The sequence below is a fragment of the Ceratotherium simum genome, chromosome 34, assembly GCF_057802395.1.
Source record: "Ceratotherium simum simum isolate JZ-2026a chromosome 34, ASM5780239v1, whole genome shotgun sequence".
Taxonomy (NCBI): domain Eukaryota; kingdom Metazoa; phylum Chordata; class Mammalia; order Perissodactyla; family Rhinocerotidae; genus Ceratotherium; species Ceratotherium simum.
In genome coordinates this window covers 14,692,096-14,717,500 of record NC_141933.1, presented here as the reverse complement: position 1 = coordinate 14,717,500, position 25,405 = coordinate 14,692,096, and the positions used below count along the sequence as shown (strand labels likewise).

The following is a 25,405-nucleotide window of genomic DNA, read 5'->3' as shown; positions in this document are numbered from 1 at the left end:
TGCAGTCACTATGAAAACCAATATGACAGTTCCTCAAAAAATTAAAAATAGAACTACCATATGATCCATTAATCCCACTTCTGGGTATCTAGCCAAGGGAATTTAAATCAGAATCTTGAATAGCTATCTGCACTCTCACATTCATTGCAACATTATTCACAACAGCCAAGATGAAGAAACAACTTAAATGTCCATCGACAGAGGAACAGATAAAGAAAATGTGGTGTATCCATACAATGGAATATTATTCAGTGTTAAAAAATAAAATCCTGCAATATGTGACAACATGGATGAAACCTGAGGACTTTATGTTAAGTGAAATAAGCTAGTCACAGAAGGACAAATAGTGCATGACTCCACTTATATGAGGCATCTGAAGTAATGATACTCACAGAAGCAGAAAGTGGAGTGGTGGTTACCAGGAGCTGGGGAGAGGGAAAGATGATGAATTGCTGTTCAATGAGTATACAATGTCTGCTATGTAAGACGCAAAGTTCTAGAGATCTGTACAACATTGTGCTTATAGATAACGATACTGTGATACACTTAAATATTTGTTAAGATCTCATATTATTTTCTTAACCACAATAAAATAAATAAAAATTTAAAGGGAGGGAAAATGCAGTCAGACACACAAAGATGAAATTCATCCAGGGAACAATGACAAGAATTATGGTCGGTTTCTCATCACTACAATTTAGAATGCACTGGAACAACATTGTAAAAAGTGCTTCAGGAAAAACATTAATATAATTCTGTATCCAGTAAATATATCCTGCAAAAATTTAGGTAAAATAAAGCAATTTTCAGATAAAACTAAACAGCTAGTATAATTTATCATTAGAATCTGTGCTGCTTTATATTTTCAGTATTCAGAAAATTCCAGTGTTGTGATGATGATCACAGATGTCACATAAAGTGCCATCGCAGACCAGCAGAATTTGAGTTCATCTTGCTTCCTCCTTGATGCAGCAGCTTGGAGAATTCTGGTTTTTTCTACCATTGGTACAGCCCCAGTGTCTATCTTCTCTGATGATCATATCTACTTCACACGAATTCATTAGAGATGTGGGAATTTTGTTGACGTTGTTTAGCTTTATTGAGATGTGAGAATATTTTTTTATTCCAACACTATGCAGAAAATATCTAAATACATAAATATATATACATATACATCACTATATATTAGTGCATTAACAAATTAATGCATTATGCTAGTTTCAAATTCCTTTTTGAGGAAGACAAAAAATTCATTACCTTAAAAATATATTTGATGGCAATATAAAATTCTTTCTGACTTTCTGAACTCTTAGAATGTCGAGTGTATTACAAGAGAAAGTTGAATATAAAGTCATCCTCCTGAACATTTTTGAAGCTTCAATTTTCTGAAACTGCACAAAACATTAGTGCATAGCATGCAATATTAGATGGAGGGTTATTTTCAATATATAATGTCCTTTATTAAATTGTATAAAATGTCCTACAGTTTGGTACAAGAATAATGGCTGCTATTAACTATAATACTCCCCCTCACTCATGATAGAACATTACATTTGAAGTAGCCTTCTCTACCCAGAGAAGTCTTGTCTTTATACAAATAATTCAGGTTCATACTGAAACTTGGAGCAAGCTGATAACATGCCAAATTTCCTTTTAACTTCTCAATTTAGAAAAAAAGTCATATTTGGTATTTACCATTTTAATCTAGTTTATAAAATATATAAACCTTATCTGATAAAACTCCACAAACTAGATACTATTTTTTGTAGATTTTTCTTGATTAACCTTAAATTTAAACTATTTTTGCTATCTAGACTTGAAGAGTTATTGTACAATTTTCCTTTTGCATGTGTGTTCTTTCTGGATATCAAGATGTTAAACTGTCCCGCTGTTGTGATATGACAAGGTACTTAAAATATCTTCCTCTGTATTCCATGAACACACTCTAAATAAGGATAAATATGATGCTGCTGGAAAGAAGAATAAATGACACTACTAGAACAGTGGGTTGCTTTTATTCTTTATTGATTATGGATAATTTCCTTACCAGCCATATGGATTAAAAGAAAATTGTAAACCAGAGAAATAAGCCAGATGGAGAAACACAAACACTGCATGGTCTCACTTACATGTGGAATCTAAGAAAAACAAAAAAGTCAAACTCATAGAAACACAGAGTAGAATGGTGGTTGCCAGGGTTGGGATGTGGAGGAAATAGGGAGAGGTTGGTAAAAAGGTACAAACTTTCAGTTATAAGATGAATAAGCTCTGAGAATGTAATGTATAGCATAGGATCTATAGTTAATAATATTGTCTCATTGAAATTTGTTAAGAGAGTAGACCTAAGCGATCTCAGCAAAAAAAAAAAAAAAAAAAGGTGTGTGAGGTGACAGATGTATTAATTAACTTAATTGTGGGAATTCTTTCACAACGTATACATATATCAAATCATCATGTTGTACACTTTAAATAAATTACAACTTTATTTGTCAATTATACCTCAATAAAACTGGGGAGGGGTGAAGGGAGGATAACGGAAAGAGAAAGGGAAAATGACACTACTCATAAGACAATACCATATCTTGGCAAAACTGACAAGATATACCCATTAGCAACAATCCACGTGAGAGATAGGAATTCCAGGAGAAGCATTAGGGCAGATGCAGCTGAATAGAGTCTCATCGAGATCCCAAAGTGTAGGAAACCGAATAAGACCAGGGTCCACTACAGGAAGGTCTGGCCATGACAGTTCTGCTGGACCCAAAGGGAAGTCCATGAGTGGTTTACGAGGAAGGACTGTGGCGGTTCTGTTGACCATTCACACTGCTTCCCCAGAGCCTAAATAACACGCACTGCTTTACTGCTGGTTACAATTTATTCTTTCTCTCTGCCCAACCATCTACTCCTCCTGCCATGTGACCAGTCCAGTCAACACTGTCTGTGTTCAGGGCTGCTTCACAGAGGCACACAGTTCCACTGGTTCCAGTCACAGGGTATGCAGATGTGATGCAGATTATGACTCATTTTCTGCATAATCTTGTTGGCTCTGTCTATGTGGTTATATGCGGGGAAGCCAAGTTTGTCCAGAGCCTGGACATGAGCATGTAGGTTATGGGAGGCGAGACCCTGGCCCCGGTACTCAGGCATGGTGGCACCCATCCGCATCTCTCCTGTCTGGTCCATCAGAGACCAGGACACAGGGGTCCCCTCAGGTCCCAGCACACACATGGTGGGGAAGGTCCGGATACAGCACTCAATGAATCTCTGGCTCCTCTCATTGCCGCCGAAATGCCAGAATTTATTCACCAAAGGAGCATGGGTAACATCCAGGGATGAGAGTTTAAACATCTCTTGGTTACTATTCAGAACAAGGGAAAAGAATAGCCCATAATGTCACACATACTGTGCAGTATTATATTTGTTTTCCCAAAATTGTCTTCAGACCATGCAAATAAGGGCACAAGTAAAGGTACAGAGTCTGCAGCCAGGCTGCCTGGATTCAAAATCTGACTAGGTGTGTGATCTTAAGCAGGCAATGTAATGTCTCTCTGCCTCCACTTCTTTATAAAATGGGGAATTAAAAGCACCTTCCTCAAAGACAGATATGAATATTAGAAGAGCTATTGCATGATAAGTGCCTAGGACTTGTGCCACACAAATGATAAGAATTACATAAATATTAAGTATTGCTCTTCTCAACATTGGTGACTCTCCACTTAAGATGGAGGAATTTATATTCTCCCCAATATACAGATAGGAAAAAGAGATAAACAGAAGATAAATGAGTGCCCAAAAGCACATGCTAGCAAGCTGTAAAGAATCACGGAGTCTTAGAATGCTGGCGTCAGGGGGCAGTGAGGTGGAGTGCAGGTGGCCCCAAGCTACAGAACACTGAAGTCTAAAGGCTTCTGCAATGGTGTAAAGGGGCTTTGGGAGGTGTCCCTGAAAGAACCCACAATGTGGAACTAGAAGATCTAGACTCAACCCCAGTTATGCCCTGAGCCATCCACGTGATCCGAACAAGCTATTTCATCATCTGAGCCTGTGTTCTTCCAGGAAAACGTGGATAATGTGTCCCACCTTGTCTATCTCATGGGCTGCACAAGAGAATCAAATGAGATTCCAGATGTGGAGGTGCTTCTCAGGTTGTAGTGTGATACGATGTGAATAACTCTCTTCCAGGCCATGGGATTGGGCATGTCCAGATCAAATCTCCACCATCAGTGATCAATTCTATTCAGTGTTAGACTGGAAATCAAGGGCGGAAAACATATAATTTGTTGAAATTCTCTTTGTTGGAAAACTTTTGTTCTGTGAAGTGAGTTCATTAAATGTCTAGTTATCAAGCACCTACTATGTGTTTTGTTCTGGCTATTGAGGATCTATTGGTGAACAAAATAAAGAGGATCCCTGATCTAGTGGAGTTTGAAATATTGGAGGGGAGAATCAAACAACAAACAGGTCAATAAATACGTGAATACGATGATTTCAGATAATAAATGCAATAAAGAAAACAAAAATTGGGTTTTCTGATGAAGAATTATGAGAGGGGGTGGTTTTAGATGCTTTGAGAAAAACTCTCTAAGGTAACGACATTTAAGAATATGATTAGCAAGAAAGAGGCAAATATGTAAAGATCAGAGGGAAGGTCATTTTAGACAAAGAGGAAATGCAATGACCCAAAGGCATGTGTGAGTGTGTGAAATCAAGTTGCAGAAGGAGCCCACCAGCTGCTGTTGGGAGTAAGCAAGAGGGACAGGATGAAGTCCAGGAGGTGATGTGATGGGTACCAGGTCTTACAGGACCTTGAAGGTTCAAAAGGAGGTTGGATTTTATTCAAGGTGAGCTGAGAAACATCAATAGCTTTTAAGTGAGGGAAATGACATAATCCATGTTATGTATTAAAAGGATCATCCTGGAAATGGATTGTAGAGAGGCAAGAGTGAACGTAGAGAGAAAAGTTGGAAGGCTACTTCAGTAGTGAAAGATGTGAGCAGTGCAGAGCATCTTTTTTCAAACTCACACGGCCTTGGGGGTGCCAGTTTGAAGAGGTAAATTCTTTGTCTCCGGCAGGGAAGGGAGCAGTTTCCTGGCTGTCTCTGGCATCACGTAGAGAAGACACTGTGTTTGCTTGACCTTGACCAATTTAGTGGTTCCAAGATTCTGTATTACCTCATCCAGGCTGGACTGTGAACCTAGAGAGGAACAGAGGCAGGAGAGAAGTAATGGCCCATTTAGAAGCTACAATCAGTTTCCCAATGGACATCTGCAGGATTTAAAGTCAGGCAGTGCTGCTTCCGGTGTTACTAAAAACCATGTGACCACGGCCATGTCACTCCCTGAGCATGTTTTCTCTTACTCAAAGCAAAGATAATACAAGAAATCCCGACTACACCACTGTGAAATCAAAGGAGCAGTGGTATTTAAAAAATAGCAGCCAACTTTGCATGTGCTCATATTACATGCCCAGGTATTGGTCTAACACCACATTTAATTCTTACATTGACTCCATGTTATAAGTACTTCCATTATCCTCATTTTTTATATATGAGGAAACTGAATAATAGATAAGTTACATCACTTGCTCAAGATCACAAAGCAAGTAACAGGCAGAGAAAGGTTGTCACCTGAGGGAGTCTGACTCTGGAGGGCGTGCTCACAACCATGGCAGTTGTTTTCATGACCTGAGAGGTGCTCTATGGTACAAGGAGCTGTCACTCTTATTGTAGGCATGGAAGGCCTGAGGGGGAGCTCTGCTCTCACACCTAATCACTTTATCTTAAGGAATCCTTAATATGTCTGCAAAATATATCACGAATCCTCAGCTAACAGTTTCTTATATCAACCCCATAGTTTGCAACGTTTGAATTCCACTCCGCTGAAGACGTGCTGTCAACTGATACAAGGAATGAAGAAGGAATCAAGCTGAGTGTCTGGGGTTTGGTAAAAGGAAGTAAAGATTATAGGGGAATGTTCTTGGGATGAATAGTGACCCTACAGGTATGGACATGAGCAGTCCCAGCAACCAGCACACATCCCAGATCTCTTACTTACTTTGGATCTGCAAATGTTGTTTCCAATTGATGATATCTGATGCGCCAAGGACTTCTTGACTGTTCTTGGGATCCTTAGAATAGATTTGGTAGGAGTTGGTATAGTGATCAAAGTCGTCTGTCATGTCCTGTTTGGTTGGGTAACATGGAATAAATCAAATTGATTATATCCAGTGGTTGGAATACTTGCGTTTAGTATTTCATTACACTGTGCTATTTTACAAACTTAAATATTTATATTTTTCTCGACATTCTATCATTATTCCTGAATCATTTACATCATGAGACCAAGTCAGGGATTTAATCAATTATTTAATTTGTGATTAAGAAAAACTTGCTGAGGGCCAGCCTGGTTGCGTAGTGGTTAAGTTCGTGCACTCCACTTCAGCAGCCTGGGGTTCACGGGTTCAGATCCTGGGTGCGGACTTACACGCCGCTTATCAAGCCATGTGGTGCCAGGCGTCCAACATATAAAGTAGAGGAAGATGGGCATGGATGTTAGACCAAGGCCAATCTCCCTCAGCAAAAAGAGGAGAATTGGCAATGGAGGTTAGCTCAGGGCTAATCTTCCTCACCCACAAAAATAAACAAATAAATAAAAACTTGCTGAAGTAGATATTTGTATGTCGCATTATGATTTCAAATCAACCAAATGTGCACCAATTTAGAAAGTGTTCTTCTATAATTCTGTAATTCTCGGGAGAAAGAAAGAAAGAATTATTTTCAAATGCAAGCTTCCATTATAATAGTAAATCTTATTTTATTTCAAAGAGTCTCAGAACAAATGGATTATGAACAAGACAATATTGAAATTAATAATTCTCACCTTGTATTAGAATTTTCACTTACACATGATAAAGCTATGCAAAACAAAGACACATGGTGTCCTTAAAACGTAAACCACAATGAACTGTTGTTTAAAAAGAATTCACATTCCCAGCAACATTGAAACACAGAATTTATCCAAAGAGATCTTCTCAAAGTTAACAAATAAGAGTTGGGATTATTTGAAGATGAAGGAAGGAGCCAGAGAACAACTCAAGGGTAAATGAGCTGGGGTGTTGCATGGAAATGCATTCATCACGTAACATTAATGCCACTGATGATCTGTGCTTTTAAAATCACATAAAGAAAGCAAATATTATTCCATTTTTAGATTTCAATAATTAATTTAATTAGCTTAATTTTTGAATTGCGTTTAGGTTGATTTTTTTCTTTTTTTTGTGAGGAGGACTAGCCCTGAGCTAACATCCGATGACAATCCTCCCTTTTTTTTTTCTTGAGGAAGAGTGGCCCTGGGTAACGTCCATGCCCATCTTCATCTACTTTATATGGGTTGCCGCCACGGCATGGCTTATCATGGCTTATTGTGTGTCGGTGTGCGCCCGGGATCCAAACATGTGAACCCTGGGCTGCTGAAGCAGAGCACGCGCACTTAACCGCTTGGGCCACCAGGCTGGCCCCTAGGTTGATGTTTTTTAAAAATCGCTATACATTTAAATTTTATTTGTAAATAATTTATATTAAAATGATAGTATCTGGTTACATATTTTTGCATGCTGGAATTTTTATTTGATATTTTTCAATATGCTTCAAACATATTTGCATTTGAAATGTATTATCCTCTTAGTTTGAGTGATTTTAAAAGTCTAGTACTGAAAATACATTCCCAAAAACAGTCATTGTAATTTGTTCTTTGTATTTTCCTAACATTCTTCATATTTACCTTCACATATTTTTAGGTGTTGTTTTCTTGCTTAGAATGCATCTTCTGTTCTTCTCAGCCTGTCAAAGCCTATTAATCTTCAAAACCAAGTTTTGGGGAAATGTCTACCAGGAAGGCTGTCTGATTCTCTCCCTGCATCCTCTGATATTTATAGATTTAATTATCTCTTAGCCAGTGCTACTTCTGTATCTTGTATGTTCTTGTACATTTTTGTGCATTTTCACACTGTGTTGTGATTTACTTTCCTCCAGGCTGTGAGCTTCTTGAGGACAAGGACTTGTTCACCATCACCGTGATTCATTTCTGTATCCTCACGGCCCACCACATTGCCAGTTGCATGGTAGGCATATAGCAAATAAGAACAGAGAAGCATATTCATTCCACATCTGGCACTTACCTGCTCCTGAGGGCAGATAATCACTGTCCTAAAATCAGGCCACTTGTCTACCAGGGCCTTGAGCTTGAACGGGTTTCCCTGATTCATGTGGAAGACGGTCCCATAAACCTGCAGCATCCCGAGCAAGCGAGAGGGTCGGCGTATTAGGAAGGGATGGCAAAGTGTATTGTTTGAACAGAACAAGGATTATTTCTATGAAATCAGGGAAAGTAACTGATAGGACACCTAGTTCAAACAGTCTTTAGGTTCTACTTTATTACTCCAAATGGAAATACATTTTCGGGTCAAACTATGAGAATATCATATGAATATAGTTAAATATCCAGATGAATAAAATGAATAAATTAAAAATCATGCACTATTACATTGTAGAATTTAGTGGTATATCTTTCCTTTTTACTTCATTTATCTACATATACACACACAATTTTTAAACAATGAAATTACCTAATAAATATTAGGTTAACATCTATCCCCTCCCACACACAGACATACATACACTATACTATGGGCATATTTTCATGTCTATAAATCTACTTAATCATTTTTAATGACTGCATACTATCCATTACATGGAAAGATTCTAATTCAATTTTCGTATCTCCTATTGCTGGTCATTTCAGTTTTTTCTAATTTTTTAGTTTAAAGGCTTATTCTTCAAGGAACACTTATTTTGCGTAAATCTTTGCAAATATGCCTATTATTACAAATTTTATGAGGGGAATTTCTGCGTCAAAGATCAACTCTTTTAAAGATTTCTTTTTTCTTACACATATCTCCAAATTACTTTCCAGAAAGGTTAAATGAGCTCCTGACTATTTAATAAGTAGAGACAGAGCATAGTTTGGTGACCAAAGTCCGAGATACAGTGTAGTTTGGTGACCAAAGTCCAAGAAGATCACACATTGAGCAATCTGTTTAGCCTTTTCCACAAACATCTGTTCAAACATCGGCGTCCTCAAAAAGAACATTGAAGAGGCTGAGAAAGAGAGATCTTCCAAATTGGAAGGGGCCCTGTGGTTGTGGGGAGAGGAAAAACAGCAGTCCATATCACGGTGGACCTTGAGACCTAAGTGCAGTTGGAAACATGATGCCTCAGCAGATGTTATGGAAAGACGCCAAAGACCAAGGACCAATGGAATGATGAACATTTCAATGACCAAAGACCACAACTCACCCTGTGCTTCCCTACATTTGCCCTGAAATGTTTTGGTCAGGCTTACGGAGAAAGGAGGCAAACTGATTTTACTGAGTTTTTAAGAAATTATTAAATTTCCTGCCATCAGCAGGGGCTCAATATAAAAAATAAATGCAGTTTTAGGAAAAATAAAGAACTTACTTTTTTAAACATTGGAGCTTGGAACCAGTGACATTCATATACACTAGATTAAAAATAAGTGGAGTCACTCTTTTTCTATGCACATGGCACCATCACTAAGTCAGAACATAGTGATCCAGGCAGCCACTACACATTGAATGAATTGGAGTTGACACGTGAGATAAACTTATTCAGTGTCTACTATTTGGAGAGTGAGATGGGTAGTCCTTCAGGCCATGATACACAAATCTTTCTCTCACTTGAGACTTCAGTGAGTATTGATTGGGAATGAGTTTTAGGTTATACTTTTGTAAGAAGAACCATTCATACAAATATTCTAGATTTCTACCTATGTGAAAAACTATGTCATCAAAGAGTCAACTGAGGGGAGAGGAGAACTCACTAAAGTTGAGGATCTACTATTGAGGGGTACTTTGCCTCACGATAGAGTTAGGCTAACGGTAGTGCCAAGAGTTTTCTCAAAAAAGTTGGAATCCACTTAACACAAGAAGTGAAGAACAATTCAAACCCCAAAGATCTACACTATAGAATATGGAAGAAAAAATTTTAACCTGGAAAACATTTCAAAGTAGTCACTAAAGATAAAAACGTCAGTCCACAGAGCATCTAACTGATTTACTACCTTGCCCGCCTAAAAAGAGAAAGGTCATTATCTGTAGGATGAGTTAATTCATTGCACAGGATTGCTAATTGAAGGCAGTTAAATGTTAATACAGACAAATGTTAGGTGATGCCTATCAAAAAAGATGATTTTTGGCATGGTTGATCTGGAGTCACTCTTTCCAGTAGTAATTAAACAAGTATGCACTGAATCTACACCTAGTAAAGAAATTTCTGATTATTTCCTTTTCCCCAAATGCACACTCACCCTGGTTAAAGGCAGTAGGTCCCTTTGGAGAAGACTGGGAGAAAGATTGACAGGATACATTTTTGGCGGCTTGGGGAGTCATTGCTCAAGTGCACCATCCTTCCCTTCATTCAAGGAGTTCTGGGTGTGTAAACTAGCTCAAGTCTGGGAATTAATTGAGAGGATGTGACTCTCTGTTTTTATGATTCAAGTTAGACTTTTTCTTTTTGGTCAGAAAGATTAGCCTGGAGCTAACCTCTGTTGCCAGTCCTCCTCTTTTTGCTGAGGAAGATTAGCCCTGAGCTAACATCTGTGCCCATCTTCCTCTATTTATGTGGACGCCTGCCACAGCATGGCTTGATAAGTGGTGGGCAGGCCTGCACCCAGGATCCTAACTGGCAAACCCCGGGCCACTGAAGCAGAGTGTGTGAACTTAACCACTATGCCATCGGGCCAGCCCCTCAAGTTAGACTTTTGAGTTCATGTAAATGACACTGTGTAGTTCCTGATATTTAGTAAGTGTTCAAGAAGGGTTGGCTCTTAATTTTGTCATTATCATTTTATTTAACCCTCCCAACAACACTGTGAGATAATGATAACCCTGTTAAAGGTTGAGGAATGTCTACCAAAAGTATTTACTTTCTGGTTTTACTCATTTTACATGCAAGAACACTGAGACTCAGAGATGTTTAACTTTTGCAACATTACACAGAAAACAGTGAATTTGTAGAGTCAAAGCAGTTTGACTCCAGACCCTGTCTCCCTCGACAGGTGCCCCACCCTACTTCAGTCAGCAGGATCAGTGACTCGGAGTTACACTAAGTGCCCGTGCCTTAGCTACAAATGATCCCTGTACAAGGTGGCAGAGCACCAGGAAAAGGAAGAAAAGGTAGAATATTATGTCATTCCTTCCAGCTTGATTCCATCAGCTTGATCAGTGTAATAACTATTAAAGCACACCTCATACTCATGCTTGCCTAAGAAGCCCAGATGTGTGATTCATCAACAAAAGAAATGGCATTTATTTTAAAGGCAAGCCTTATAAACTAACAAGGTTTGTACCTAACGGTTTTTTTCTTCTTGTTGTCTTTTTTTTTTTCTCTCTCTTTTGGTGCTATTGTAAATGATACTGATTTCTAATTTTGAATTGCAATTGTTCATTGCTGGTATATAGAAATACAATCAATTTTTCTATTTTTTGTATTGGCCTTGAATCCTATGACTTGTCTAAACTTAGTTATTATATCTAAGAACTTTTCTTTCTCATAGATTCCTTAGGAAGTTTTACATTAGACAATCACGCCATCTGTGAACAGACACTACTTTACTAATCTCTTTCCAATATGTATTCCTTTTATTTCTTTTTCTTTTCTTATTGTACTGGCTAGGATATCCCATACCACATTGTATGGGAGTGGTGGGAATGAATATCCTTGCCTTGTTACCAATCTTAGGGGTACTATTCAGTCTTTCACTAGTTAGTATGATGTTAGGTGTAGATTTTTCCTATATGCTTTTTATCAGGTTGAAGATATCCCCTTCTATTCCTAGTTTGCTGAGAGTGTTATTTTTATCAAAAATATTACATTTGGTGGAATATTTTTTCTGCATCTGTTAAAGGAGGATCATATGGCTTTTCTTCTTTAGTCTGTTGATATGGTGAATTACATTGATCGATTTTTGAATACTGAACCTGCCTTGCATTCTCAAGATAAATTCCTCTTCGTTATGATGTATTATCCTTCTGATATATTGATCAACTTGACATGATGATATTTTGTTGAGGGTTTTTGCATCTATGTTCATGAGGGATATTGTTCTGTAGTCTTCTTATAACATCCATTTCTGGGCTTGGTATCAGGGTAATTCTGGACTATATTCTGCAAGAGTTTGTGTAGAATTGGTATTATTTCTTCTTTACATGTGTAGTAAAAATTTCCACTGAAACCATCTAGGCTCGGAGTTTTCTTTGTTGGAAAGTTTTAAATTATAAAATCAATTTCTCCAGTAGATTTAGGTTGTATATTTCTTCTTCAGTGACTTTTGGTAATTTGTGCTTTTCACAGAAATAAATTTTGAAATTTACGGCCACAGTGTTGATAATAGTACGTCCATATTATCCTTATAATGTCTATTGGGTTTGTAGTAATGTCCTATGTTTCATTCCTGATAGTGGTAATTTGTGTCTTTTCTCTTTATTTCTTGATCAGTTTGGTTAGAAGTTTATCAACATTATTGATCTTTTCAAAGAACCAGATATTAGATACATTGATTTTCTTAATTCTTTTTCTCCCCTCCAATTTATTGGTTTCTGCGCTTATTGTTTATAATTTCCTTAATTCTTTTTGCTTTTGGGTTAATTTACTCTTCTTTTTCTACTTTTTAAGGTGGAAACTTAAAGCATTGATTTAAAACCATTATTCTTTTTTAGTATAAACACTTCATGGTATATATTTGCCACTTATCACTGCTTTAGTTGCATCCCAAAACTTTGGATATGTTGTACTTTTATTTTCAGTCAAAAATATTTTCTCATTTTCCTTGTGATTTTCAAGCATCATTTATTTGGAAGTGTTTGTATAATTTCTAAAAATTTAGTATTTTCCGATATCTTTCAGTTTTTTAATTTTAACTTTAATTCCATATTGTTCAAGGATGTATTTGGTGTGATTTCAGTTCTCTTAAAATTCATAAAAATAGGGTATATCTTGGCAATGTTCCATGTGCACCTGAAAAATATATATTCTGCTGTTGTTGAGGGAAGTATTCTATAAATGTCAATTAGTTCAAGTTGGTTCTTAGTATTGTTCAGCTCTTCTATATAGTAAGCTTTCTGCCTATTCTATAAATTACTGAGAGAGGACTGTTGAAGTCTTTATACCTGTGGGTTTATCTATTTCTTCTTTCAGTTCTATCAGTTTTTATCTCATGTACTTTGAGCCTCTGTTGTTAGGTGTATACATTTCAGCATTTCTCATGTCTTCCTGGTGAATTGGTGCCTTTATTATAATGCAATGGTGCTCTTTATTTCTAATAATATTTTAGTCCCTTTGTAACATATATCATTGCAAAAAAAAATCTCTATGGTACCAGATCATTAATCCATTTCTTAAACATAATTTCTGTCTCACCCCAAATTAAACACAATTCTTTGCGGTTTGACGAAATAGGAGTTGACCTATTACTAATTTCAAAGAAGAATCTTAATAGTTAACCTTTCATCAGGTGCTTGATTGTTTAGGAAGAATAAATTAAACATTAACATGTTAGTTTCAGTGAACTTGGCAATTCTGGAAAAACATCCAGTGTTGCAGAACATAAATCTTGGAAGGGCACAAGGGGATGTTTTCACGTCCTCACACAGTGAAGATCATAGTGGACTCAAATAATAGTCTTACCACTCACTATGGGTGTGATCTTGGTCAAGTCATATAACTGAGCCTCCATTTCTTTTGTGGTTCTATGGATAACATATACCTGCCTTGCAGCAAGGTGATGTGAACTAAATGAGATGCAAGATGAGTGTCGGGCATAGACTAGGTGATGCGTGAGTGCTCCTTCTCTTTCCCACCCCTCTCATAGGCAGTTGCTTGTCTTTTTTTCCCTAAGGATGTTCCACTCACACCTTTAAGGACTCAGGGAGGCTCTTCCTCAACGATTTCTCTAGCATCTGCAGCATTTGTGGGCCTTGGAAGTGAAACATCTTGGCAGGTATATTAACCTAAGGAGAGGATGAAGAAACATCAAGGAATGAGAAGTGCTGCAAGACATACAACAGACACAATAGGCGGTTCTAGCTAATGGTCTGGCCTTCATGCCTGCTGTTTCATTGGAGCCCCATTTACTAAACTTCTCACTAACTCCAAGGAGGAATAAGACTGGCAGAAAGCACAAGTGCCTCTTTCTGTAATTAATTTTAATACTTTTTAAATTTTAAAAAATATTTCTTAAGTTTTCATACCACCCAGAATTCCAATAATTAAGGATGCACTGATATTAACATATATATATATTATCTAAACATACATGATTGCCCTTTGAGATTAAATTTTCATCCATGAAAAGCCTGACTGCCACTTAGAAACTGTATGACGTTGAGCAAGTTACTTAACTCCTCCGTGCCTTGGTTTCTCATCTATAAATGGCAATGACTATAGTACCTTTCTCATAGAGTAGTTTTGACACTTAAATCAATACATAAAAGGTGCTTGGAACAGTGTCTGGGACATAGTAAGTGCTCAATTAATGATTATGATTATTATTATCATTTGCAGAAGCAACAGTAAACCCACACTGTCATCCAAAAAAATCCATTGGGTGACTTTTCTTCTGTGCAACAAATTGTTGTAAGGATTAAATGGGGTAATCCACATAATCTGGCAAGTGGTAGACAAGATCGTGAATATTAAGTCTTTAGCAGAGTGCCTGGCATAGAGGAGTACTCAATATGTGTAAGCCATTTTAATTATTGCTATCATGATAACTTAAATAAAGCATATCTTTTCTTGATTCTAGAGTCCCTCCCCCTCAAAAAAGGAAAAAATCTTTTTGTATGGGGACAAATGAATGATGTAGCACAATATTTTCCAAACTTGACTATGTATTGGAAGCATCTGAAAAAATGTTTTAAGTATTTAACCCTGCCCCTTCTACATTTTATTTAGAAGGTCTTAAGGGAGTATGAGATCTAGAAATCTATATTTAAAAAAATCTATTCAGACTATTTTTATTTTTGTTTTTCAACTTAATTGAGTTATAATTCACATACAATAAAATTCACCAATTTTAAATGAATACTATGATGAGTTTTGGAAAATGTATATATTAGTGTAACTAGCACCATAATAATGATATAGACAATTTGAATAGCCCCAAGAGTTTACTCATGTCCCTTTGCAATCCATCTCCTTTTTTTACTCCCAGCCCATAGCAATCATTAATCTGATTTCTGGCCTATGGCTTTTCCTTTGACAGAATGTCAAATAAAATTAATTATTTAGTATGTAACTTTATGAGACTATCTTCTTTCACTAGTAAAATGCCTTTGAGATTGTTCAAATTGTTGCATAATTTATTGCTGAATAGTATTCCATGGCATGGATCTACCAGAGTTTGTTTATCCAGTTTCCTCTGAAGTACATTTGGGTTATTTCTAGTTTTTTGTGGTTATGATATGTGTACACGTGAACATTCATGTATAAGTCTTTGAACATATGCTCTTATTTCTCTTGGGTAAATATGTAAAAGTGCATTTGCATGGTCATATAGTAAGCATATGTTTAACCTTATAAGAAACTACCAAACTGTTTTCCTCAAGTGGCGGCACTCTTTTACATTCCCAAAGCAGTGTATGTGAGTTCCATTTGCTCCACATTCTCTCCGACACTTCCCCAGATGATTTTCTTATGCAGCCATATTCAGGAATTGTTGATATAGTAGGTAAAATCCTCAACAATACCCTTCAATTCAGTAAAGCAAGAAGATTTGTAGAACTAATTCTCAAGGCAGACCAAAGGCTGAGGCCAAAATGTGTTTCAATAGATGCAATATTCTGAGAGCCTGACAATACTGAACGTTACCCAAGCCATCCTAGAAAACAGCAAGTGTTAAGGAAACCCTTTCTCTCCCTTTGCATTCCTGAAACAGCTTACTGCAAGGGACCATCCTTCCCCCACCTGACTTAAAGAGTCATGGATATGCCCCTCATTAACCAATGACAAGCCCAGACACCCACCCTCCAAATTCCCAATCTTTGCCTCACAGATGATTAGCAGAACTATGAATCACCACTGATAAATCAGAACAAAATGCTTGTTAACCAAACTTCGGTTAAGCTTCTCTCCTTCCCCTAGGCTGAGTCAGCATATAGCCCCTTCTTAACAGCCCCTACCAAGAACAGGCTGAACTTAGGGTAAAACACTCTTGGACCTGTATTGATCCAGCTGCTCTCGCATCCCACTTCCCCACACTGGATTCTCTCTAGCCCTGTTTCCTGGTCCCTCATAAATGATTAGCTTGACTGTTTATCCCCACTGACCCCGCAGAACAACGTGGTCAGATGTGTTTAAGTTTTAGTGGATTTAACCAAAGTTTAATGAAGCTTCTGTCCTCCACACAGGGCTCTGAACTGTGACCCACCCTCATCCTGAGCCAACGCTGGCATGAAGAAAGACTGTCCTTCCCAGACACTCCATGAACCTTGCTTACTCCTCTCTATAAACGAACAGCCCTTTTCTGCCTTACCTAGCAGAGGTTTGTAAATCTTACAGTCTGAAAGTTCTCCCTGTTGAAATAGTCTCCGCCTCCTATTATCTTTTTCTCGTCTTGCAATAATTCTTTCAAATAAAGTTTCTTCCTACCTAAGTCTGGAGTTGTTCTTTATTTAATAATACTTTGGCATAGCTTCATTCTAAGTTAAATGGACTTTTGGGACTAGCCTGGAAACCTGAGTACCAATCTATTCATCCATTTATTTACTTATTCAATAACTCAATAAAAATGTATTGAGAATCTACTGTAGTGGGTTTGTAAGGTGTCACCTCAGCTAGGCTGAACTCATTTTCCTGGAATTCCCTTCCCTGCATGTTGCCAGTTGGGGTGAGCCACAAAGAGAGATTCCTGTGGGAGATTTGGAGGGCAGATGAAAGCAGCAGGCATTTTGTAGCAAACTTCCTGACATGAGGCAGTGGTTGGGCTAACAAGTGCTTTGCTGTCCCCCAGGTCCACCTTCAGTTTCTGTGTCACCTGGCTTGGGTGAGGGTGTTTTAGCTCCTTAATGAAGGAACCTGGCTTCTGCAGGACATCCATTCTACCAAGGTCAGAGTCAGCAAGAAGTGACAAAGTCTCTGTCCCTGTGAGCTCCTGCTTGTGCTGTGGGTTTCAGCTTGTTCTTATTCTCTCTCCCTTTAAATCCATTTTCCTTTCCCAACTACGTTCCCTGTGTAACTTCAACCTTCAGCAACAGATGGGAAGAAACAGCCTTACAGAAACTGCTTAACTAGACACACAATTGCAAAAGGTCTAATGCCTGTTCTCCACTTGGACCCTGACTGATACACTTTGATCAACTCATTTACCTGCCTACTTTCCTGACTGTTGGTTTAAAGTTCACTCTGGACTGTTTTTGGTGTCCATGAACTTAGCTCATCAGTGCTAGGAATCTGACTTCAACTGGCTCCTTCTCTGCTCACTTTGGCTTCCTAACTCTCTGGCTACTGTGTTCAGGGCCTTCTCTTCTGCAGCTTGACCTCTGGGAACACTGGTCCTTTGGGAAGATTAAGTAGAATCTGTGCTTGCAGAAATGGTATTGGTGTTAGTGTGTTTCTATTGGCAATCACGCTCCAGTTACTAATGATCTCATTACATTCTTTTGATTCTGTTGCTTTACTTTGTAGAGAATTTTTCGACAATTAATGTTTTGATTTTGTCATTGTGTTCCTTTTTCCTCATGATTTTTGTCAGTTATATGGGGACAGAAACAGTCCTTTCACTTAACCTTGAGTTTCCTTCATGATTTGTGGGGAGGAGACTCTTGAGAACCACTAAGCAGTGCTTGTATCTTTTTAAAAAACTTTTTCCAGCCTTATTGAGGTAGAATTGACATGTAACATTGTGTAAGTTTAAGGTGTACAATGTGATGATTTGATACACATATACATTGCAAAATGATGCCACAAAATGTTTAGTTAACACTTCTATCACATCACATAATTACTTTTTTTGTGTGTGTGAGAACGTTTAAGATCTACTCTCTTAGCCACTTTCAACTATATAATACGGTATTGTTAATTATAGTGACCATGCTGTACCTTACGTCCCCAGAACTTATCTTATAACTTGAAGTTTGTACCATTTGACCAACATCTCTCTATTTCTTCCCATCCCTATCCCCTTGCAACCACCATTCTACTCTGTTTCTATGAGTTCAGCTTTTTTAGATTCCACATATAAGTGAGATCATACAGTATTTGTCTTTCTCTGTCTAACTTACTTCACTTAGCTTAATGCCTTCAAGGTTCATCTGTGCTGTCACAAATTGCAGGTTTCGCTTTTTACTCATTTCTGAATAATATTACATTGTATACATATCCCATGACTCCTTTATCCATTCATCTGTTTATGAATACTTAGTTTGCTTCTATGACTTAATCTGCAATGAACACAGGAGTACAGATATCTCCTAACGATAGAGATTTCATTTCCTCCACATATATACCCACAAGTGGAACTGCTGGATCGTATGGTAGTTCTGTTTTTGAATTTTTTGAGGAACCTCCATACTGTTTTCCACAGTGGTACCAATTTACAGTCCCACCAAAAGTGCAGAAAGGTTCCCTTTTCTCCACACCCTCGCCAACACTTGTTATCTTTTGTCTTCTTGATGATAGCCATTCTAACAGGTGTGAGGTGATATCTCATTGTGGGTTTTTTTTTGGCAAGTTCCAATTTTTATTAGATTCAAAATACATTCAATAATATAATCAGAATAAACATAACACAGAGAAGAGATTTTTTTTAAAAAGGCATCAATATTTATTGAAAATGTACATATGATGGTTAATGTGGAAAAGCATTCTGACTTTTGCAACTTTTCTTTTTGTTTGCCAATCATAATTTAACAAAACCCTAGGAGCTAAACAGTAATTCCCCATACTAAATACCTATACACACAATTTAAACAAACACAATGTATAAGAAGATTTAAAATTTTTAATATGACAGATAACCTTGCTTCTGGTTAATTTCTCTAACTTATACTGAATTGATGACAATGCTATTTGCAGGCAATGATGTATATCTAAAGCGTTTCCACATTTGTTAAATAAAACTCATAATAGAGAGCATTCTCACACAAGTATGCTGGCAGGAAAGGTAGGCTTGATGAATTGCTAAAAGTAATTTCATTGAGCTTAGGATACTAGTTTTTAATTTTTATCCAAAATAAATACTATTTTTCAAAGTTAATCTGCAAAACTTCATCAGTAGCCAGTTTCAACAATTTTTCCTGTATTTTTAGTTACATTTACATCTTTATTTATTTATTTTTGGTTCCTTGAACTTTTTATTTACTTATTTTCAATGGAGCTATAATTGACAGACAGTATTACATTAGTTTCAGGTGTTCCACGTAATGATTTGATATTTGTATATATTGTGAAATGATTGCCACAATAAGTCTAGTTATCACTGTGGTTAGTTATCATTGTGATTTTGATTTGTATTTCCCTGGTGATTAGTGATGTGGAGCACCTTTTCATCTATCTGTCGGCCGTTTGTTTGTCTTCTTTGGAAGTGTCTCTTGAGGTCCTCGGATTGTATGCTCTTGGGTTGTATGAGTTCCTTATAAATTTTACATATTAACCTCTTATCGGATATATGGTTTGCAAACATTTTCTCCCACTTTCCATAGGTTTCCTCTTCATTTTGCTGATAGTTTCCTTTGCTGTGCAGAAGCCTTTTAGTTTGATAGAGTCCCACATGCTGATTTTTGCTTTCATTGTCTGTGCCTTTGGTGTCATATCCAAAAATCATTGCCAAGACTAATGTCAAGGAGTTTTTCCCTACGTTTTCTTATAGGAGTTTTATGGTTTCAGGTCTTATATTTAAGTCTTTCATTCACCTCGAGTTAATTTTTGTGAGTGGTGTAATATCAGTGCTTGTGTCTGATTGTGACTGCTGGGGGCAGAGGCTGGGACTAGCAGGATTCACACAAGTCCTGTAAATGATTTTTCTGTTTTTTCCATCAAAGCACAGTTTATTAGTTTCCTCTGTTGTACTTCTCTTCTATGAAAGACCATGGAATATTTCTTTACCTCAGCATCTGATTTAATACCTCTGGTCTTTCTTCATTGTATTTATGCTCTACCTCAAGACAGCTTTCAAAATTCAGCTTTTATTCTTCTGTCAAAGTCTTACTGAAATGTCAGTTTTCCCCCATCGACTCCCTCCGCTCCCTCAATCCAAACAGAACAAATGACTCTCTTTTCTGCACTCCCCTAGAATTATGTACATATTTAAATTACAACACTTGTTACAGTGAATTACAGTTTACCTTCTAGATTGTGAATCCTCTGGGCAGGGATTCAAATTATTTATTCTCTTATTCTCAACGTTCATGACACTCTCTGACACCCAGTAAGGACTCAATAAATATATTTAATGATTGAATGTATTTAGTATTTATATTAACATAACCATCTATTTAGTCACTCCACTTACCAAGGGCATAGACTCATTCATTCATTCAACAGGTACCTATTGAAGGCCTACTATGTGCTGTGTGTGGGAATTTGTACCAGATCCTTCTTTGAAAAAAGCCCCAGGCTAGAATAGAGGGACCTGTGCCGTGTCTCGAAAGGTCTCAGGACGGTAGAAGTATAACATTTCTGAATATTAATCTGACATTTTAGCTGGGGCATCTCACAAAAAAGTTACGTGAAAATAAGAAGCAAAGCTGAGTCTGATGCCAGATTAACGGGGATTTACATTGATGTATTGCCAAGTACATTTGGGATTACATTCTGCACATGCAAACACACACACACACACACACACACACTGAAAACACAAATATGATGTTCAATAAATGCAGTTGACTAAAACTGAGGAGACCCAAGGGAGCTGGAACATTATCACTGCTGGCAACAATGGGCAAATTCCTATAAAGGGCACTTTGAAACCTTTGATGTAGCCATTCCAGTACTTGGAATTTATCCAAAGAAAACAATTCAAATGAAGAAAAATGCTCTATGAAAAATTTTGTAAAGCAATATTAACTTATGGGGAATTAGTGGACACAATCTCAGTGTCTCTCTATAAAGATAATTTACATAAATAATGATCTGCCATTATTTTACTACTATAAAATCCATTAAAATGAAAGTTATGATATACATGTTGCTATATGGGAGACTCTTAAGATGAACAAGAAAAAGGTAGAAAATGACAGTACAGCTCAGATTTTTAAAATTATATTTATTTTTATGTTTTTAATTAGCAATTAATCTCATCTGTATTGTAGTATTTGTACTAGAATCTACTTTGTTCCTTTGAAACTTGAAGTGGGGCACTTAATTTCCCTGGTCATCAGATATCTAAAGAAAAATTTAATTACCTTAGAATGTTTCTAGAGGATAAAATAAGACAATGTTTGCACAGTATGTCTACAAATTGTATTATATAAATGTGACCGAAAAAAGCACATTTCTTCTCAAAGGCTATTACATTTTCTATTCTCCTTCTGCCTATGGCAAGCTCCCAAAACTCTCCACATTTATTTAATTCAGAACAAAAGTCCTGGCTTTATCCAGCCAAGAATTCTTTACAGAACTAGAATACTGCCCAATACATAGTGGGTGCCTGATACAGGTTCCTCAAATAGAAGAACATCCTTTGCCTCTGGCATAATTCTCTACACAAATGAGCTGAGAAATCCGTATCCACATCCAACAGTAGCATTTAGATTCATCCCACTTCAGTGGGGAAGCAAAAGGAGATGAGGAGAATGAGAGCAATGATTCTCCTCTGTTCTCACCTGCAAAGCTGTCTTCTCATTCAATCTTTGCAGAGATCCCCAGGAAAAGACAAGAGGCAGCAGACTATTCCAGAAGATGAAATATACCATCTGGGTATAGTGGTCTTGAAGAGTGTACTTTGATCTGTTTTCTCCAAAAACTGCTGACCTGAGGTTTTTAATAGAAGCCACGCACCTGGCTGTGTGAACTTCTGGCAGCAGAGTGTGAAATGGAGTCCCTCCCTTCAGGTCTCATGTTCAAGGAGGTGACTCCGTAACATTGAGAGGTTGGCAGCGTGCCCTCTGAGGCTCTTTTCCCAGAAGGCTGAACTGCTTTCTGGTCCTAAAGATCCTGCCATTACTCAGCAACTCTGAGTTGTAATACAGCTGCCTAAGAACTGGCAGGTAGGTGGATCTGTATAAGAAATACCTCTTTCTTTCCCTCACCTTTCACAAGTACCTGCAGTAGAAGCAAGAGACAGCTAGTGTTCAGATTCTATGCATAGAATCATGAGTATTTTCTTAACCATAAGTAAAGAAATTACTTATTTAGAAAGTCAAAAGGGTTTAGGACCCTCCCCTTTTAGAATAAGTTCAGTGAACCTCAAGCAAGATAAACAGAAAGAAAACCACACTCAGACACATCATAATTAAACTACTAAAAACCCAATACAAGGAGAAAATCTTAAAAGCAGCCAGAGAAAAAGATGTATTACACATAGGGAAATAAAAATACAAATAATGGCTAACTTTCAGAAGATATATAATAAGGTCTAGAAGATAATAGAATGACATTTTTTAAATGCTCAAAGAAAAATAACTCTCATCCTAAAATTGCATATCAAACAAAATATCCTTTCAGGATGGAGGCAAAATATAATCATTTTCAGATAAAGAAGACAGACCTGCCCTACAAAGAAGAAAGTCTGTAGGCCGAAAGGAAATAAAATGCAGTGACATTTTTAGAACTGCAGTAAGGAAGGCAGAGCATAAAACTATAAAAGAGTTTAAAACTTATTTTTGTTTCTGAAATTCATTAAAAATGAATTGACTACTTTTTTTTTTTTTTTGGTGAGGAAGTTTAGCCCTGAGCTAACATCTGTTGCCAATACTCCTCTTTTCGGTGTGGAAGATTGGCCCTGAGCTAACATCCGTGCCCATCTTCCTCTACTTTATATATGGGATGCCTGCCACAGCATGGTTGATAAGCGGTGCATAGGTCCACACCTGGTATCCGAGCTTGAGAACCCTGGGCCGCCGAAGCAGAGGGTGTGAACTTAACAACTATGCCACTGGGCCAGCCCCAACAATTGACTATTTTTAATTCAAACATAAGAATTGTATACTACAGAGTTATAGCATATCTAGAAGTAAATTATTTAACAATAGCAGAAGGGGGAGGAAATGGAATTATATTGTTGATAAGTTCTTATATGTGAAGTGGTGTAACATTAATTCAAGATAAAATGCAATAAGTTAAGAATGCATACTCATAACTCTTAGAGGTCTAAGCCATCAGAGTGGGATATTCCCCTGGGAAGTGTAAGACTAGTTGGAATTTCTCTCTCTGTGTCTCTCTTGCTGCATGTTAACAAGCCCTGTACTGGCAGCCAAATCACTACCGTAAAGAGAACCAACCTTAGGATGAAACCAATGGTGATCAAAGAAAGAGAAAGAACCTGGCTCCTTGATGATGTCATTGGGCTGCTGATAGACACCAGCCTTAAGCCTGCTCTACATTTGGACTTTTCAGTTTTGTGAGATAAATTTCCTTATTACTAAGGCCATTTTGAATCAGGGTTGTTGTTTTTTTCTTACTTGAAGCCAAAAGCATCTAAACTATTATACCAAGTGACAATATCATGAAATCATTTAAATTGTGTTTATCAAAGATTTTAACAACATGGGAAATGTGTAAGTCATAACAGTAACAATAAAAAAGTTGAACATAAAATGTTAATATTTTTCTTTCAAGGGTTTGAGAAACTAAAGGATCTAATATTATTTCATAAACTTCTATTATACACCAGACACTGTGTATGTTAGCCTTATTTATATTCTTCCTTATTTCATCTCCATAAGTCTCTATGAAATTTCATTCATTCATTCATCCATTCATTTATTTAGTCATTCATTATTTATATTCATTCATTACTTATTCATTCAACAGGTATTAACCAATAAGTCTGTGGCTAGGTCTTTCAACTAAAGTTTCAATATGTTCTTTGCCTTCATGGAATTTACTTTGCAGTGCTGGGGAGCAGACAAGCATTTAACAAATAATCGTAAAGTATTTAATTATATTTGAGACAAGTTACATGAAGGAGAAGTACAGGGTGCTAAGAGAACATACATACATATCAGGGGAAACTGATCCAGTTGGCTTAATGGTGGATAGGTCATGGAAAACTTCGCTTTGGAAGTCATCCTTAAGTTCATATCTGAAGGCTGCACAGGTGTTTTCAGGGATGGAGTAAGAATAGGCATAAAGAACCAGAAGAAAACCTTAGGATTAGAGGGAATTAGACTGTATAGTTTCTGAGGTCTGTCCCAGTTCAAACATCCAAAGATGTGGCTTAACAGTGGCTACCTTTGCACATCACAGGTATCATAAACTTATCAGACAAAAGCAAGGGGCAGGTATGATAGAAGTTGTCTGATAAATATTCTTTGACTCCAACAGACTAAGATGATTTGTGGTCACCAATGGAGCCAACCCGAGTAGAGGTACATTTCCACTGATGCCAGCCACAGGGTGCAACTCAGAAACCTGAGCGCTTCATGATCCTTAGGGTTTGTTCATTTTTCTCTGTCACATGTCCATAAAATGGGATGCCTCCTCACTGAAGTGTCTCACTGTGTGTCCTGTGACCCACCCTGATAAACCATAGAGGTGGAGACTAGGGTGGGTAAAAGCCATTCTCACATCTCAGGACTGCTCCATCACATTCCAGGAGATGGAGCATCCTTCTGGGCTCCTTCTAGGCCAGGAAATGCCAGATGCAGGGCTGGACCAAACTCAGACTGGATTCATTCTGACCAAATTTCCAGCTACTGTTCACCAGTCCTGCATGGAAGACCTCTAGTGAAAAGATTTTGAAGCCCACATTTGCTTTGCAAAGAAAAATTCCCAAGTGAGAACCATGTGATGTAAAGATGAAGGAAGAACATTTGGATTCTGGCTCACTCTGCAATATATCCTGCACTTATGGCCACAGGTTCCTCCTCATCTCTCAACTCCATTACCTTATATCCAAATTCAACCATAGTCCCTCACTTCATATCTCAAACTAGACATTCATAGGCATGAGAATCCAAACCAATTTATCCCTAGACCTCCCTCCTCTCCAAAACATCCCAAGCAACTCTACCCTTTGGTGCAATTTTAACTCCTTGGGCTATTGAGCAATCTATTTACAGTAAACAGAGGTGCCCAAGGTCTATTCTCACATTTTTTGTTCTCCATTTTTGAGCTGGGTACTTTAGAGGAAGCTCAAACTAGATTTTTTTGGGAATCTCCTCTGAGTTGGT

At 37.4% G+C, this 25,405-nt stretch overlaps 1 protein-coding gene across 1 annotated transcript in view; it reads right to left on the bottom strand.

Moving 5' to 3' along the window:
* Positions 1 to 2,384: 2,384 nt before the first annotated feature.
* The window catches only part of LOC106803029 (glycine N-phenylacetyltransferase-like), a 36,585-nt gene continuing 13,564 nt past the window's right edge, over positions 2,385 to 25,405 (bottom strand). Inside the window, exons 4-7 of the mRNA XM_087423182.1 lie at positions 8,177 to 8,284; positions 6,055 to 6,181; positions 5,024 to 5,195; positions 2,385 to 3,373 (exon numbers count right to left, since the gene is read on the bottom strand). Of these exons, the coding sequence (XP_087279308.1) occupies positions 2,956 to 3,373; positions 5,024 to 5,195; positions 6,055 to 6,181; positions 8,177 to 8,263 (804 nt within the window). The 5' untranslated portion in view covers positions 8,264 to 8,284 and the 3' untranslated portion in view covers positions 2,385 to 2,955. The remainder of the gene's footprint in view (positions 3,374 to 5,023; positions 5,196 to 6,054; positions 6,182 to 8,176; positions 8,285 to 25,405) is intronic.